The 18192-nt window shown below is 46.7% G+C and overlaps 1 protein-coding gene across 4 annotated transcripts in view; it reads left to right on the top strand.

Annotated features, from left to right (window-relative positions):
* The window catches only part of LOC142839679 (unconventional myosin-Ib), a 152865-nt gene that overhangs the window by 72765 nt on the left and 61908 nt on the right, over positions 1–18192 (top strand). For all 4 annotated transcript variants that reach the window (XM_075955912.1, XM_075955911.1, XM_075955910.1 and 1 more), the window contains exons 4-6: positions 172–266; positions 10797–10901; positions 14741–14787. In XM_075955912.1, the coding sequence (XP_075812027.1) occupies positions 172–266; positions 10797–10901; positions 14741–14787 (247 nt within the window). The remainder of the gene's footprint in view (positions 1–171; positions 267–10796; positions 10902–14740; positions 14788–18192) is intronic.

The following is an 18192-nucleotide window of genomic DNA, read 5'->3' as shown; positions in this document are numbered from 1 at the left end:
GGATGGATAAATTGATTTATACATTTTAAAAATTGGGAAGAAATAAAATGTGACAATCTACCGTTCTTTGAAGCCAATCACAGAGGCCCTTAAAGGACGCAGAGTTATCTGCTGGTCACTCACTAACTACCTGAATGCTAAGGCTCTTTCCCCACATTTTTTTCCTTGCAGCTTTGCTCTGTCAGATGAAGCGTACAGATCCCTCCGTGACCAAGATAAGGACCAATGCATACTCATTACGGGAGAAAGCGGAGCAGGAAAAACAGGTGAGGCCACCCCCAGACCCACCTTTCCCATGGCGGCTGAATGACGGCAATAAAGAAGGCAGGTGGCCCGCAGGAGCCAGGTGGCCGTAGCTGCTGTGCGTGGGTTTGATGCCCACAGTTGGTGTTCTGTGGATAGTGCCTCTCTCACGTGAGGGGACAAGGTACCATCAGGTACCAACCAGTATATCCCAGCCCTGGATTCTAGTGTTCATTAGTGCTATCTTTGGCCCCAATCATGGGCTTTATCTCTCCTTGACTGCGTGGCCTTAGGAGTTGACTCTTCCCAATGAGATGCCAATTTACTCTGGTTTGTTGCCCCTACGGCCATCCTTTGCCTCCATTAAAAAGCGAGGGAACGTACCAGCAATGCTTGGTTTCTCTCCAGAGTCTCATGGTGCCCACAGATTTGAGATCATGTGGACGATGTCCCATATCTGTAGGGACAGGCCATGCTTCTTTCTTGTGCTTACAGCACAGATACCTGGTCCTGAAGGAGGAGATGGATTTGATCTGGTTGCTTTGGTGAAACAGAAGGGCAAAAAGGGGGATTTTCACGCTTCTTTGTAAAATGCTCAGAGACGAGAATCTCATAAGTAGCTGTTCCTTTGAGTGTGCGGAAGTGTGGTTTCAAGTGTTTCCATCTTGCTTGGCATTTAATGGTCGGATTGAACACTTTTTGGATCCTCCTTGATCAAGAAAAGAAAGTCAAAAAGAAAAAAAGAAAAGAAACTCTACCACAGAGGTACAGTCGCCTCACTGAGACCATTTGAGCCAAGCCTTGAAAACGTTACCCAGCTTTGAAAGAACCTTTCCCTCTGGACTGACCCCCTCCTACCCTTTCCCACAAGCTCTGTCATGAACTGCAGATGTGAGGTGCCCAGACTTTCCTCTTGAGTCCTGAAGATACAGTGCACAAACTCTTTGAGGACTGTGGGTGCTGAATGGACAGAAATTCAGGGAAAAGGACCAGTTTGCAAGAATAAGTAAGCATAGTATCTTATGGCTGGAAGACCGTTATAGGCCATCCCGTGTAAAATCCTCCACGTGGGGCAGCCAGACTCCTTTGTGGTGATGGAGAGATCCCCAAACTGCGTTTGTCAGTTGGATTCAACCAGGAGGTTTTTCTTCCCCTTGAGTTGAATTCTCTTTCTGCTCATTGATCTTCAATCCTATGTAACCTTCCCACATTTTATTCTTTCTTCTTCCCGGGACAACATTTAGTCATTTGAAGCCGGCCAGGATATCTTCTTATATCGTTTTAAAAATATTTTTTTTCCATACGATAAACGTTTACTTATTTATGCAGACTTCTGAGTGCCTGCTTGGTGAAACACTGCCGTAATTAGAGAAATCACATAAAAAGAATGAACACAGCGAAGGAAAGAGACCCGGAGCTTCCAAGAGAAGATGGTTAGGAGAATTGGGTCTTTCTTTAAAATCCCACACGGTTGAGCTTAGAGTGTTTTAGAAACATCTTGATTTGTAGAGTGGTTTCATAAAATGACGTAGCAAGAAATAAGCAAACACTTTCGGTTTGGGTCCTGTTTTTCGTGCTGTTAATTCCTTCTCTCGATGTGGATCCTGGGACTCTTCATACAACACACGTATCGACCCCTACGGGTCTTCCTAGCAAGCAGAATCGTTGTGGTTGGCACCAACACTTCTGTGAGCCACGCCTTTTCAAGCTCGTATTTACTTATTTCGAGCCAGTCTCTTGGACATCAGGCTAGCCTTGAACAGTGTGCACTGTCGTCAAGGATAGTCCTGAACTCCAGATTTCTCCTGCCTCTGGCTCCCAAGTGCTAGGGGTGCTAGGATTGCAGTGTTTGCCACCACACCTGGCCTCAAGCTAGGAGCGATGCATAAGGTTACTTCAGATCTACCCGTAGAATCTTGTACATCGAAACGAAACAAAATAACACACACCTTTGCTGCTGTTGGCGGTTTGAACCTTTTGATCCTTGCTTTGCCCTCTCTTAGAATTACTGTCACCCTTGGGTGACTGTCGTAGTAGTTATTCTACACCGAGTATTTATTTAGGATGTACGTATTTGTATTGTGGGGAAGCTGAGACACAAAATGGTTCAGCAGTTTTCCTAAATATCTTAGTTTGCACTTACTGTGATAAAAATACCTTAACAAAAGCGCTTAAGGGAGAAAGGGCTTATTTTCACTGACAGTTCCAGGTTATAGTCCGTCATGGGGGGGTGGTGAGTCCCAGGGTGGGGAGGAGTCCCCAGCAGCTTGAGGGAACTGGCCACATTGTATCTACAGTCGGAGCCGAATGGAATGAATGATGAATTCATGTCAGTGTTAAACTCAAGTTCTCCACTCACACAGTGCAGGATCCCTTGCTTTGGGAGTGCCGCAACCCTCAGTGGGGCAGAGATCTTCCTACCCCAGTTAACGTAGGTCAGTTTCCCAGAGAATGACGGATACATGTATATCCCGGCAACCTGCTCTGACAATCTCTTCCCGGTGACTACACTGTATCAGGTCAGGGCTGCAGCAGAGCTGGGATTCTGAAGGTTGGTAGTATAGTTCTGGAGTTCTGGCTTTCACACGTTACCTTTTCTAATGCCTGCCTGTTTGTGTCCTGATGCCTCTTTTTGGTAAGTCCCCTTCACCTCGTCTCTGAAGTCTTTCGTAGTCAGGTAATGGGATAAATCAGAGGAGCTAGCCTCTTGTCTACAAAGTACCAGTTCTCCTGGAAATTGTCCAGAATAGTTATTGTAGTTCTTTAGGAGGTCTGTCCCAGAAGCCAATTGATTGTCTTGTTTCATCTCTTTCTTTCTCCCTTCACAGTCCCTCCTAAGGTTGTTTCATATTCTTGCTGGTTATGCTCACGTCTTCTGCATTTATACGCCCACCTGCTATTGCTTATTTGATCTCCGAATGAAGGTAACTCATTCCTGCCTGACTCATGCACCCGATACGTGACAGACTCACCACGCACGGAACAGATCCCATTGTCCTTCTCCTTTGACGGTGTTCAGGATAAGTTAGACCAGCGTTGTGGCGTAACCTCTTCTAAAGCTACACCTGGGGGTTGTTGTAGCTCCGTCTTCTCCTGTAGCTTACACTCAGGTCCACATCGAATCCCATCCGTTCTCTCTGGAATCAATTGTTCTTCCCGTTCTTTTTGTTCACATGGAGCCTCTGGTCCAAACCCAGAATTTCCCGTGAGTGCTGTCCATAGCCATTCTAAGAGCCTGTCACCCCCTTCCTGGGTACCCCAATCTCTTTTACAGACCTTGGTTCTGACTGTTCGGGACAGGGTCACCTTGGGGGATGATTTCCTCCTTGCTTGTCACTTCTTCTGTCTTGTGACACAAGGTTAGTTCTGGGAGCAGCCACAGCACCCCATCTCCTCAGAGTGGCCAGTGGAGTTGGTGGTCACCAGCACAAGCCTACGTAAGCGTTGATACGCTTGTTTCCTTCCTTCCTTAGCTTCAGAAGCATAAGGTGCTTCCTTCTGCATGCTGGCTCCTTTTGTATTGTATTTGGGGGTGAGGCAGGCCTTCCCTGCAGGTAGGCGTCTGTGTTCTTGCTGCATCTCGTGCCTCTCCCTCACCCCGTGATGTCCAGCAGCCCACCTGTTCGCTCCTCAAAGCCTCCCTTCTGTTTTCTCTTGAAAGAGATGCTTTATCCCACCCTCTTCATGACTAAGGCTTCGTGTGCTTTTAAGGCATTCTGCCTATATCGGTTTCTTCCTGAGTGAATCACTGGATGTGGGCTGCGGTCACTTTGATTGGTCCTGGCCAGTTCTTCGCCTCCTTTTGGAGCATATGTTTCCCAGGAGTCAGCAGTCTCCTCTTTAGCCCCAGCAATGTAGGGCATCCTTCTCGGAACTCAACTCTGCCGTTTGTTTCCGGAGCCAGGTCCTGTTGGTATTTGCACTTTTCCAAGAGCAGGAAAACAAAGGCTAGAACACCCCTATTCCATCAGCAGAACGCCTAGCCGCGTGGTTTCATGTCCTCGATCGTCACCTCTAGTTCTTTGTTCCCTGTCTGCTCTCCTGGCTGGATTCCTTCCTCAGGCACCGGAAAACAGCGTGGCATTGCGGGACCATCCTGTTTGCTGCACACACAACACAGTGCTGCTCCAGCTGGAAAGCTGGAGGAACTCTCAGACCTTAGTGGTAAGGCCAAGTCCATGCCCACCAACTGTACTAGCAAAGATAGGGACTCTGCTCGTTCGTGTTAACGCCAATAGAAGAAGCAAAGTGTCGTAACTAGGACGTTTAGAAAGCTCCTGACATGGACTGGGAGTGGTCTATAGGCTGACTGGCTCTCAGCCGTGCGGGTGCCTGGATCATCCTTTAAGATGCCCCAGGTCACCACGTTTTGTGCTTCCGTGTCCATTGTCACCAACCTCCTGGTGTGGGGAGGTGGTGCCGAGCCCCAGAGCCCCTGGTTTCCCAGCCCCGTTCAGCTACTCTCTGGGGAGCTGCTGGCCTCCAAGCCCCTTTCATCACTAAGAGACATCAGTGACATCTCCTTCCACCCGATCCCCAGAGAGCGAGCCCAGTTTTCACTGTTAGCTTCTATCTTTCCCTGTATTTTCTTTATTTTCAAAACTGGCCATACAAAAACCGCTTCCAGTTTGGCTGATTATAAGTTGTCATCGGACTCTAACATGGAATAAAGCCCAGGATTTGTGTGTGTGTTTAAAAGTCTCTGTTTCAGCCGGGCGGTGGTGGCGCACGCCTTTAATCCCAGCACTCGGGAGGCAGAGGCAGGCGGATCTCTGTGAGTTCGAGGCCAGCCTTGTCTACAGAGCTAGTTCCAGGACAGGCTCCAAAGCTATAGGGAAACCTTGTCTCGAAAAGCCAAAAAAAAAAAAGTCTCTGTTTCACGAAGTTATGAGAAAATAAAATGACAGAAGTCAATGCGGAGATGTCGTGTGGCCCTGTGAGGAATCTGGGGAGGGCTTTTCATCTCGGCTCTGAGGGAGGAGAGAAGAAGCCAGACCGCTTTCCCAACAGCACGTCCTCTCAGTCACAGGTTTAATACTTTGAGTTCCGTGTGCCTGCCGCTGTTTAGCTTGTGTTAGTACACACATGACAGGGAACAGACTTGGCATTTCCCGAGGGCCTGAAATACACGGTGTCCGTTACATGGAGTATTTTCATTTCGGATCTGTGCTTAGCAGTTTAGATAGAACTGCCGAGCGGTGTCAGAGGGCTTATTTTATATGAAGTAATTAATTTAACTGGGTCATAAAACCCCCTTGGCAGAGGATGATGTTATTGGTCGTAAACACTGGAGACAGTCTTCTGCCGCCGCGTTGTATAATACGGGCTCTCAGGGAGAGGCGTGAACTCTCTGAGTGCTTTGGGGGTGCCGTTTAATTCATCACCGCTGTGCTAAATAAAAAATTCATCATGCCTTTTAAAAGGGCCCAACTCTTTCGAGACGGTGAACGAATTTGGAGTACACGCCTGTGAATTCAGCCTTCGTGGCAGAGGCAGCACACGAGGGGCCCATCAGACCTGCGTGTCTCCAAGGATCCCAGAGTACATAGTGCACCTGAGAACATTACCCTGACACGAGCAAACACTCTGAAGCTACTCAGTTCCTAACTTCACAGTTCCATACGTTTCTAGGAACTCATCAACTCTCTGCTTGAAGAGTTCTGGAGCCTGCCTTGCTCGTTAAGACCTTCGGGTCTAAACCCCCACTGGCCTCTTTCCAGTTCATGTCTTTGGTAGCTCTGTGAGCTAGCCGTGAGGCTCCCGCTTACTGTGTGTGGCCTCAGCACTGAAGCGTGTTTCAGAGCCCTGGAAACACGTGCCGAAGCAGGGCAGCTAAGCGGGCTCAGGGCCACAGTGCACCCAGCTCTGTTTTGTTTCTTCCTGGCACACGTATTTTGTAGGCATCACCAGCGAGTCTGTGGCTCTCTTCAAAGGTAGATTACATATGATTTATTTCAGTGAAAATGTCACCAGGCAGCGTCTCCTTGTAGTAGCCTGCATCTCTCTGTTTTCATTCTTTCTTAAAATATATATAAAATTTGTCACAGGGATCGAACTCTGTCTGCCAGGCTTGACTGCAGGCACCTTTACCCACCAAGCCATCTCGCTGGCCCCATGATTGTATTTCTTATTGCAAAATTTTGGCCTTTTGTTTTCATTGATGGAGTTCCTGGTTGATTTAGATTTGCCGTAGCTGGACTGTGAAGCCCTGGGGATTCTGAAGCAGGAATCTTTTTAAGTAGCAGAAAGGTTGTTTTATTAGACACAAATGTGGCCTCGTTGGGGCAGGCATTCTTACTTTGTTTTGTTTTGTTTTTTGAAACAGAGTTTCTCTGTGTAGCCCTAGCTGTCCTAGAACTCATTCTGTAGACCAGGCTGCCTTTGGACTCAGAGACCCACCTCCGTCTTCTGAGTGCTGGGATTAAGGGCATGTGCTACCACCACCACCTGGCAGGCATTCTTACTCTTAATTCTCAAACACCAGACCTTTGTAAGCTGAGTCCCTAGAAAAGCTTAGGTATCTTAATCAAGGAGATGGCGAGCTAGATAAATCCATCAGAGTGAGTCTGTCTGTCTGTCTGTCTGTGTATTCATGTAAATGTATGGCCCTTTCTATTTGCAGTCTGATATCCATGACTTGTCTGTGACATATGTTATTGCGTGCATCGATGACCACAACTGTTGCAGATGTCTGCTAACTCCTGGACAGATTTACTAGGCTCTCAAGATGAGTTTGCTCATCCTGACAGCTCCCACCCACCCAGTGCTGAGACTCAATCCAAGCAGTGCCTCTCAGTGAACATGGAGAGAGAGGTTTTAGTGCCTGGGGAGGCCCCATGCTTTGGTCTCAAGATCACAAGTGTCTTTGTAGTACCCCTTCTCCATCACCTCCACCATTATAAAAATACATTTGTAATAACGTTATTCAAAACCCAATGCCAGATGCCAAAGAATACAGACAGATCAATTATTTTGAAGTACATATAGTACTTCAAAGACTCCAGAGTTATAATCTACCGTCTATAAGTCCTTTTGGTTCCTTATGGGAATTAATTATGGCATAGATACTCTGATCTAGCGGTAACTTACTATTTGTCTGTTGGTATGTGTTAAACCTTAAACACCCTACCTACTATGTTTTATGAGAAGTGATTTTGGCCTTGAAGATTGTGTTTTTATCTGACTGCCAGCGGAGCTGAAGGTTCAAATTTGTGCACACATAAACGTGAATATGCCGGGGTTAGAAATGATACATCCAGAACTGATTCTAAGCAGTGTGGTTACACTTTGCCAAGTTTAAGAATCTGTATTTGGGGGCTGGAGAGATGGCTCAGTGGTTAAGAGCACTGACTGCTCTTCCAGAGGACCCAGATTCAATTCCCAGCACCCACATGGCAGCTCACAACTGTCTAAAGATTCAGTTGCAGGGGATCTGACACCTTCACACCAATGCACATAAAATAAAGTTAAATAAACCATAAAAATATTTTTTAAAAAAGAATCTGTATTTGTAGGCTTAACAGCCAGTGATTAAAAAACTCGGTTTTGAACTCTGGAGATTGCTCTCCAGTTTTTCCTTATCAGCAGCACTGCGTTTACAGGGGTTATTATGTGAAGATTTGGTTTTTTATAAATATATAAAAGATTTGAATGCAGATTCAAATTTATCTGAACTTTAGAACCAGAAGGAAATGAAGCTGAAAGCCTGTGTTAAGCTTGCATGGTCATACGGGTGATCTGTTCCTGGCCTGGAGAGGCATGGAAACATCCAGACAGACACATGGCCGTGTAGCGTGTCCTGTGTTTGTTGACTCTTTCTTCCAAAGGAGCTGTGTCATGAACTCCTTGAGTTAAAGATCAGATATTATGTCAGCGATAAAAAAATGTAGGCGTTAAAAATGTAGGCGCTATCGCTTTTAGAAAGAATGGCTCTGTTGGAAGAAATGTGCTCATATTTGCATGCGAGGGCATGGGCTCTGGCGGTCAGAGGGCAGCCCCACGGACTCCTCCTTGTCCACCTTGTGACTTCTTCATGGGCTCCAGGGATCCCAACCACGGCTGTGAGGCATGAGCAGCAAGCACTTATACCCCCTGAGCTTTTTGAAAAAAAAAATATTTTTAATTCCTGTTTCCAGAAATTAATTATTAAAATGAGCCGTGGAGAGGAATTCCTGATGGTAATTAGGACTCTGAGCATAGATAACTTTCTACCAACTTAGAAGTAAGCTGTTAAAACATGAGCCGCATCCTTGAATTATACTCAAAGACTATTAGGGTTTCTTAAAGAAGTTTTAAAGCTAGTAAAAGTGCCTACATTCCTATTTAAATTAAACCATCTCTACATGCCAGTGGGTTCTGTAGGCTTATAAACATTTCAACAGTCAGGTGATGTAAGCCCAGTGGACGTCCTGAGAGATCTGCCCCGAGACCCAATCCTGTTTCTGTTTTGACCACACAGGGGTCCCCATGAGGCCACATGGGTTCTAGCACCAGGCACCACCAGTGGCTTCTCTCTCCCCACCAAGGCGGTCTATCCCAGGTTCATCTGAACCAAAGCAGGGTTTCCAGTGGAGTCAGTGTAGCTGAGTCTGAAGTGTGAGGCGTGGCTGAAGAAAGCTCCATGGTTACCAGAATAAACAAAACAGCCGGACCTTTTATGTTTTCTGTCGGTTTGCCTAACAGAACACTTATCCTTTTATCCTAAGCAGCGTCTGTTTAAGACTGTTATTTTTGTCTATAAATAGATTCAATTTGCTAGTTTTGTAAAGACCGGAAAGACCAGAAATTGGAAGCTATAATGGTGAGGGGATGGGCAATGAGGAAGAAGGGCCAGGCAGTGTGTGAATTGGGCTGCAGATGTAGAATATAGACATCATTTGTGGAGATCCTGGGCAGAGCCCAAGACCAGCAGCGGAGGATGTCGCCATCCAGAAGATCTAGAAGAGGGGGTTCCCCTTCAGATCGAGGGTAGAGGGAAATGTGGCCACTAGAGACTCAAGAGAATTGGAATGTGTAGTTTGGAGACTTTAAATGAAGGCTATTTCATGTGATCTTGCAAAGATAAAAAGATTCTCCTTTCTGGCTGCTAAAGGGAGAGGGTAGCAGCGGATCGGATCATCACAGACTGCTAGAGAACTTGTAAGGATCCGTTTAGGTTACCCGGAAGAAAACTAGACCCAGCTTTATCGCTAGTTGCTGAGCGAGTACCCCGGTTCTAGCTTTAGTTCTTAAGGCTTGTCCAGTTGGTTTCTTTCCTTACGTCATAAGTGCTGGGGTTCCCAAAGGAGTCGTCTTAGGAACTGTGTCGATTCTTGCTGTTTTCCACATCCGTGTTAGTTGACACTAGCATGTCGTTCAGGAGTCTACGTGTACATGACAGCCAGGGCATGCAAAATGCTGTTGGGCGCGTTCATCCATTGTTTCCCCTGTGGGGAGAGAGGATGGAATCCCACGAGAAACAGTCATGCCAGGATAGCCTTATTTCGTTCCTGTGCAGTGGCATCTTTATATACAAGAGAAGGCCTTCTTCCTCCTCCTAGACAGTAGCACTAAATAAGGATTTGACAAAGTGCTGGATATTAAGATTGGTCTGTTCTCCCTGATTGCCCGGACCATGCTGTTTTGTTCTGATGGCACTTGGTTGAGAAATTCCTAGATGTTGACTGTGGATCCTTGGAACCAGAAATGTGGACAGGAAACAGACTCGATGGCTGAGAAACTTGAAGGAAATGCAGAGCTGCAGACACAGTATCCAGGCGCATCGGAAAGGCTCTGAGAAGCCCCTCGACAAGGACACTTGCTTTCCTGTCCCCCCCCTCACGGTGGACCTGGGATCACCTTCTCTTTGAGCACACGCTGGTGTCCTTTGGAATGAAGTGGTTCGGTGTGGAAGATTGTTGAGGGAAGGGTCACTGACTGGCAGGAAGGATTAAGCAAACAACACAGCACCTATCCCTGTCCCCACATGAGCTAGGAGTGGTCTGCTCTCCGCGGTGGGTTCCTCAGCAGCCTGACCTTTGTTTTTACTGGTAAAGCCTACAGCAGTGACTCTGCCCTGGCAGACTGCGAATCCCCCATTCGCTGCTCTCTTTTGGTGTTGAAGAGTAATCAGTCTGGCCCAACTGTGAACAAACCAATTTGCCTCAGAAACCGTTTTTGAAGAGAAGCCATTCTTTTAAACTTCAGAGATATGTTTGCCAAAGGCACTCAGCTGAGCAAGTTTGGGTTTTTTTTTGCCTTGCATCATGTACAAAACATAGTTGTATGTGCTTAATCACTTTGATAATGCATAGTATGATTCTCCTGCAGGGACTTTTGTTGACCATGTAACTTAGCCTTCATTTTAACAGCTCAGAGGTAAACTTCCAGAGCAAGCCCTGTCTTAACTGAATCGATGGTATGCCAGCTGAAAATCCACAGCTGTAGATAGATATGCCTGAAACACGGTTTCCACCCAGAAGCAAAGACCCGTGGGATCCTAGTGAGTCTTCTCTTCCCATGGGATTCAGAGTCTCTTTGTGGCTGAGTAACAACAGGTCTGTTTCCCTCCACAGAGGCCAGCAAGCTGGTTATGTCCTATGTGGCGGCCGTGTGCGGCAAAGGAGCCGAAGTGAATGAAGTCAAGGAGCAGCTTCTGCAGTCCAACCCTGTCCTGGAAGGTAAGGGTTGAGCGAGTGTGTGCTTATTGCCGTTCAAACAGCCAACTGTGTTCAGGATACTTCAGCTGCCTGGTGAAGTCAGGGAGGGAAGAGGACACAGTCCTGGCCACGCTCTGGAGGAAGTAAGCCCCACCCTGGCGATGCTTGACTTTAAGTACTTAACAGAGGGCATAGCTAACCCACGGAAAAGGAGCTTTCTCGCATAGAAATCCTTCTTGCCATTCGGTCTTCATTTAACGCCCTTTGATTTGCTTTTCAGAAATGGGCTGGTACTCACTGTTAATGGTGCAGTGATATTTTGTCATTCATCATAATGCCTTTGACCCGTTATTTTTGTTTCCAGGGAAAGCCAAAGGCTGCAGAAAGCCCAAACCTGGCTATAGAGGCATCTCCCAAGCTCTGTTCTTAGCTCTCTGGTATATGTATATACATACATACAGATATAACACACATACACATATATAATACATACACATATAAATATACCCATATGTGTGTATATTTACACACACACACACACATTGTGCCTAGGCACTGTTGTGCTGAGCTTGTCTTTGCTATGAGCACAAGGCCTGCCTTGTACTTTTATGACCTCTCCTTGGCAGGTGCCAGTTACACCTTGTACTTGTTAGGGTTGAAAATATCTCCAAACATTGGCACCTGTCGCCCCCCCCCCCCAAGTCAAAAGCATCCTTTTAGAATCCGGGCTAGAGGAACAGTTTGGGTCCAAACATTGGCACCTGTCCCCCGACAAAGTCAAAAGCATCCTTTTAGAATCTGGGCTAGAGGAACAGTTTGGCTCAACCCTTTGCTCAGAGCACAGGACAAGATTGGGGTGGACGAACGTGGAGCTGTCTGGGGGTTGGTAGGGCTGGCATGGAGGGTCAGAACCCCTCCCTGTTATCTTTTCTGCTCTGGCTCAGCCCCTCCTTTTCTCCTGGAGACGGTCTTTCTTTTTTTTTTTTTGGTTTTTCGAGACAGGGTTTCTCTGTGGTTTTAGAGCCTGTCCTGGAACTAGCTCTTGTAGACCAGGCTGGTCTCGAACTCAAAGAGATCCGCCTGCATCTGACTCCCAAGTGCTGGGATTAAGGGCGTGCGCCACACCCGCCCGGCTTGGAGACGGTCTTGAACCGTGAGCATTACTCTGAAACTCATTTTTCAGAGGAGACGCCATGCCTGCTGGCCTGGCTGGCAAGACAGGAAAGACACGAAGCTCAGGAAGCCGTTAACGCTTCGATCTCTACTTCGTTCCGTTCCTTGCCCGGCAGGGTTCATAAGAAGTGGCATCTCTTCCTTTTTCCAGTCTGAGACTTGGGCTTTCTTGCTTCCTGCCCCTGTGTGAGCTGTATTTCTGGCATGCTTGTCTTAGGAATGCCGTGGTGGAAAGGGGTGGCTTCGCTTGCATCTTTTTCTAGAGCTGTTTTATGTGGTGGGTATTTGCAGCTAGGCTGCAGCGCAGGATGTAGAAGAAATGTCCACCGTGGGTATTCTTATCTTTTCTGGGAATGCTTTGCCGCTACTGTAAATGAACGTTTCCAACAAGGAACTCAAACACACACACACACACACACACACACACACACACACACACACACACACACAGCAGCTGTGGAATGTGTCTTGGGTGTTCTAGAATGGAGCGCTTGTTTCTGATTACCAGGCTCCCGGTAAAAGACTCGAGTGTTTAGGGTTGTGTTTGATAATGTGCAACTCAGGCTTCTCTGATGAGAAGATGGTTTATGGTTTGCAGATGGGACTCTGGGCGCATCTTCTGGAGCAATCCTTCGCTTGCCCCTGACCTTTATGTGTCGGCATCTTGAGCTGGGCTTTGGACCTGGCCTAAGTAGTTAACTCGGCAAGCTTACACGATACCAAAGACTAGCCCACCAAAGCGTGGGGAATGTCATGGTTTAATGGGGGCCAGGTCAAGTGTCCCCTGTCATCAAGGTTGCCTTCAGGGAAGCCTTTGGTTGGCAGTGGATATGTGAAGAGAATCGGATCCCGCCCCCTCCACCCCCACCCCAGCCTGCTTCCTTCTTTGAGTGTTGGCAGGGTTTCTCCTCTCAGGGTCCTAGGTATCAGTCATCCTGTCTTCTTCCGAAGGGAGAGATTGGTGTCAGGAACTTATCAAACCATACTCGGCCCAAGCTTCTCAACATAAGGAACCTTCTCTGTTGACTTTGTCAATCTTGTCTTCATCCATCTTGAGCCGACTATATATATATATGGTGTTTGAAACAGGGTCTGGCTGGCCCGGGATTCACTATGTAGACCAGGCTGGCCTTCAGTTTACAGAGATCTCCCTCCAAGTGGTGGGATTAAATGCTTCCACCACCACACCCAGCCATTAATGTGTTTTTAAGCAAAAAGCACAAAACGGGATGAGTGAAATGGCTCAGTGGGTGAAGGCACTTGCCCTTAAGCCTCACGTCCTGACTTCAATTCCCAGCATTCATTTGGTAGAAGGAGAGAATCAACTCCCTTAAGTTGGTCTTTGACCTCCACATGCCATTCACAATAAACAAACAGGCAAATAAATGTTTTTTAAAGACACAAAACAGTGGACTCAATTTTGGGTTTAGCTGCTGACCCTCATTGTGCTCCCTAAGAATGCCCCCTCTCTCCAAGGTGCTGCTTTCAGGACGAGACCCCCTCCGAAGTGCTTGTGTTCTGTGACAGTTAACCCTAGTCCTCTCTTCCACTTAACAAAGTCATGGAGGCTTCCAGAAATGCAATATCTAGCCTCGTATTCAAGAGGGTGGTTTCATTTAGCCATGTCCTCGTGAATATTTCCTAGCTAGTTTCAAAGGTGGCTCCCAGATTCCTGAGACAGCTTCGGGGCAGGGTTGGATGGAAATGTAGGATTCTGTGTCTCTTCAGAGATGTGGGTTCACCCCGGGGTTTGAGGCGCACCGCCGCCTGCAGCACACCCACAGGGATGTGCATGGGACTTGTGTCTACGCCCCTCCCCTCTGTTCCCTGTTTTCATCGTCCCAGGATGGTTTGTCAGTCAGTATCTGTGCGTGGGCTTGGTGGAGCAGTCCATTTGCCCCATAACTATGCTGGCACCTGTGTTAAACCGGCGACACGGTTGAACGTTCTGTGCCTGGACAGACTCACCCTGGAAGTGCTCCCTCTCCTTTCCAAGGGAGTCCCAGGGCAGATGTCGTCTTGAAGCAGCTAAGAGACTTGGGCTGTGCTTTGTGGGTCACATCCGTTTCTTTTATTTTCTAGATTCCATGGAGGTCTGCCTGTTGGGCATAGACTAATAAATTATGTATTGCTTGTGTCTTATTTTAAATGACTCTGTTTTGACTCTCGGTATCGCTCTTGCTGTATTGGACTTATGTAATCACGATTATATAAGTAGCTTTGCTTCAAAGTTAGAGAGTTTAAGTTTTGCCTGCCTCTTGTGATCTACAAACCTCACCCACTTCCATCAAGCATACAGTAATGGAAGATTTCTGAAATAGCCTTACTGACAGTTTTGATGGAGGAGTAGAAACCTTACCTGTCTCCCACTCATTAACAGCTCATCTACAGGAGTTAAAAGATGTTGAATTAGGCAAGATAACGTTTAGAGTAATGCTCGAAACAGTCCCGAGATTCAGGGCTGTCACATGTTCCACGTGTGTTTCTAATAACTGACAGAAGTTTTAGCGGCTCACTAAAATCGCTGTTGGATACGTGTGTTTGGTAACTGTGGGCAGAAGTGCCATCACCGTGAGCTGTGTTTGCCAGAGTTATTCCTGTCCAGTACTACGGCGGCTTTGTGTTTCTGCTTGGAATTATTTGTTTTTCTATCAGCTTTCCTGATGCATCTGTTTCTTTCTCACCAGCCTTTGGAAACGCCAAGACTGTGAGGAACGACAACTCGTCCCGATTTGTAAGTATTTGTAGAAGCTTAAGTGCTAACACTAATGTTTAACCCATGTGTGTTTAAACAGGCAGATGTTTAATATTTAATATGCACATTTTTAAGGTCAGAAGAGGGCCACCCCCAGTCGGGACCCACTGGAAGGTCAATAAGAGCTCTGTGTTTGCTTATTTATGTTGCTTTCTGAAATTCTTTCAGTTTTTCTTGGAATGACAAGCTATTTTTATCATGTTTTCTCCTCATCTTCAATCATAAAATTCTGTGAATTTAAATAAGACTATTTAGAATCATTTCTTTCTCATCTGGAGCTTGGCCTTTAGAAGTCATAATTAAGAATCAGAAACTCAGCCCGACAGTGGTGGTGCACGCCATTCATCCCAGCACTCGGGAGGCAGAGTTAGGCAGGTCTCTGTGAGTTCGAGGCCAACCTGGTCTACAGAGTGAGTTTCAGGACAGCCAGGGCTGTTGCACAGAGAAACCCTGTCTTGGAAAAACCAACCAGCCAAATAACCAACCAACCAAAATAACGAAAAGAACCAGAAATTCAGGTAAAAAAAAAAATAGATAGCTCAAAGTGAGTCGTTTGTATATATGTTGCCCTCTGCTCCTATTGTTGGTCTCAGGAAGGACAAGATGTGTTTTTTTTTAAAACCCCCTGAAGGTAAAATCACTAGGACTGATAAGTGCGAGGGGCTGGGAGATCTGGATACTGAGAACCAGAGTTAACTAATGTCTTGTCATGATTGAGCCTGAAACACTGCTTCTAGTCGAGGCCAACCCTCACTGCTCTTCCAGTCTTCTGTCCTGTAACCGTCCAGCTTGTGCCTGCTTGTTGGGGGACTTGGTTCTTGAGCTCCTTTGTTCTTCAACAAGACATGGACACCGCCTTGGGAGCAAATGTGTTGAGTGTCACAGTGCTGTGTCTGCTCATTGCAATGCAGGGGGCTCTGTGAATGCCAAGCCGTACACTCTGGCACCCCTCTTTTCCTCCGCTTTCCTCCCTTTCTCTTGTCTCTGTTCCTTTTGGTTACAGGACCTTGTTAAGGTACTCAGGTTGGTCTTGAACTCATTTAGTAGCTCAGGTAAGCGTTGAGCTCTCTGGTTTTTACCAAAGCCTTCTGTTTTGTTTGTTTGTTTGTTTGGTTGGTTGGTTAGTTTTTTTGAGACAGGGTTTCTCTGTAGCTTTGGAGTCTGTCCTGGAACTAGCTCTTGTAGACGAGGCTGGCCTCGAACTCACAGAGATCCGCCTGCCTCTGCCTCCCGCTTGCTGGGACTAAAGGCACACACCACCACTGCCCGGCCCAAAGCCTGAGTAGGTGGGATTAAACATCTGTACCATTTGGCCTAGCTCCATGATGGTACTTTGAGATTGTTCCTTTTTTTCTTCTTCTGTTGTTTAGCCAAAAAAGAAAAGGAAAAAAAAAAAGATCATTCATTTTCTGAGCCATCTTCTCCCCTCATTGCTTGTACCAGTAGGATCAGTTTTGGTAATCTTTGATGCCTCTCTACCAGGGGTTCTCCCTTGCTCCCATCTTAGATCCCTGCTGGCCTTCTCCATAGACGGGTTGTCCGGAGCTTAAAGAAAGAAATGGTCTCAGACAGAAGTAACTTAGGAAGTAGAAGGCTAAATAAGATCCCAAACCCAGGGCTGTGAGTTTTTCCATCGGATTAGCCCGTTAACAGTCTCATAACCAGTTTGATGCAGGCCTTGTCTTGTGTGGTCACCTGGATAATCTCATTGCAGAAATAGAGTCTGAAGTGAAGTAATTACAATGATCAGGCTTCGTTATGTGATAGAAATTTAATTTTGTTCGCCAATTGTGTACACATGCACTTTTAAACATATTTACAAATGTGTGTGGCCATGGCGATGCAAAGACAGGAAACTGAATTGCTTAGAAGGTCAGGTGTTTTTTAATATTTTTTTTTATTGCAGTGGTATTTAAGATCCTGCAAATGGCTTGGCGGGCTGTTTAGCTTATTAAATAGCTTCAGAGAAATCCTCTTATAACTTGGGTATTAGGATATGGGATTAACACTTGATTATAGGCTAGATCATTTCGTGCCCAGCTTCTAGTAATTCCTCTGTTTGTGGTCTATGACTTGATTAATAAGACACCCAGACGCGTGGTGTCATTTCATAATTGGATTCTGTGCCATCTCGTGGAATTGTGGTGTTGCTCGACAGAACCCTTGGCTCTGTTTGGTGAATCTAGAATGAATTTGTTGATCGCTTCACTGAGAAATCTGACAGAGTCTGCTATGCAGTAGTTAAGACACATTGGTCATAGCTGACACTGGTAAAAACGTGTTCAAGGACAGCCCTCACAAGCCCTCACAGTGTGTCCCGTATGCCCCAGTATTTCTGGTTTGGCATATGGGACTTTTATTTTTTATTTATTTATTTATTTTTAAGAATGAGACGGTGTTTTAGGGCTTTGTTGATTAGTGTTCTTCCTTAAGCAGCAAATAAGCATCTACCGTGTGTAGACTGATAACTAGGCACTGGGGGACAGAGGGCAGCGCCTGTACTTTTGCTTTTGCCCAATCTCTCATTCATTTTTTTTTGAGACAGGGTTTCTCTGTGTCACAGCCCTGGCTGTCCTGGAACTCTCTTTATAGACCAGGCTGGCCTCAAACTCACCTGTAATAATTGCTTTTTGGTCGTCTGTTCAAGTACCTTAAAAAGCCAGCCTAGGAAGGATTTATTTTGGCTTATAGTTTGAAGAGAAACATCCGTCATGGGTGCCAGGGCAGGTCCTGACACTATGCTGTCCATCCAGTGGTCCCCAGGTCCAGTTGCTTCCACAATGTCCCCAAGCAGCCCCACCAGCTGGGACCAAGTGTTCAAACAGCAAACTGTAGGGAACATGTCCCATTCCGGAGGTGACACTGGGACCTTGGAAGGTGTCCAGCTCCTGTCTCGCTTACCCTTCTTTCCACCCACTCTCTGGATCCTGTTGCCCCTTGGTCCAGGGACTCCTGTCAAAGTTATCACCTGCAAGGCCGATCCTTCGCTCCCTCTCTGCTTTTCTTCCCTCATCTCCCGCTGCCTTGTCTCCTCGTCCCCACCATTCTGGAGGTTCTCTCTGTCAAGCCCAGGACTGTCCCTGCGACTCTGAATAGCTATGGTCCTGTTTCGCTTCTGCTGGAAGCGCTCAACGGTTTTCTCCCAATTGGTGTAGCCAGCCAATGCCCGGATCCCTTGATTGCTACAGCATCCAGCCTCCTCCTTTCCAGCCCGTTGCACGCTGGTCAGGTGATCTTGTAAAGTGGCAAATCTGATCCTGCCTTCTTCTTTAGGAGCCTTCAGTAACAATGGCTCATGTCAGGAGAATGTCAAAAAGTCATGCTAACCTGACTTCGGTCTCCAGCCTGAAGCCCCACCTCACTGTCCCTAACAGCTGGTTCTTG

This window comes from Microtus pennsylvanicus, chromosome 22, assembly GCF_037038515.1.
Source record: "Microtus pennsylvanicus isolate mMicPen1 chromosome 22, mMicPen1.hap1, whole genome shotgun sequence".
Taxonomy (NCBI): Eukaryota; Metazoa; Chordata; class Mammalia; order Rodentia; family Cricetidae; genus Microtus; species Microtus pennsylvanicus.
Note: the sequence above shows the minus strand (reverse complement) of the source record. Positions and strands in the feature narration are given on the sequence as shown.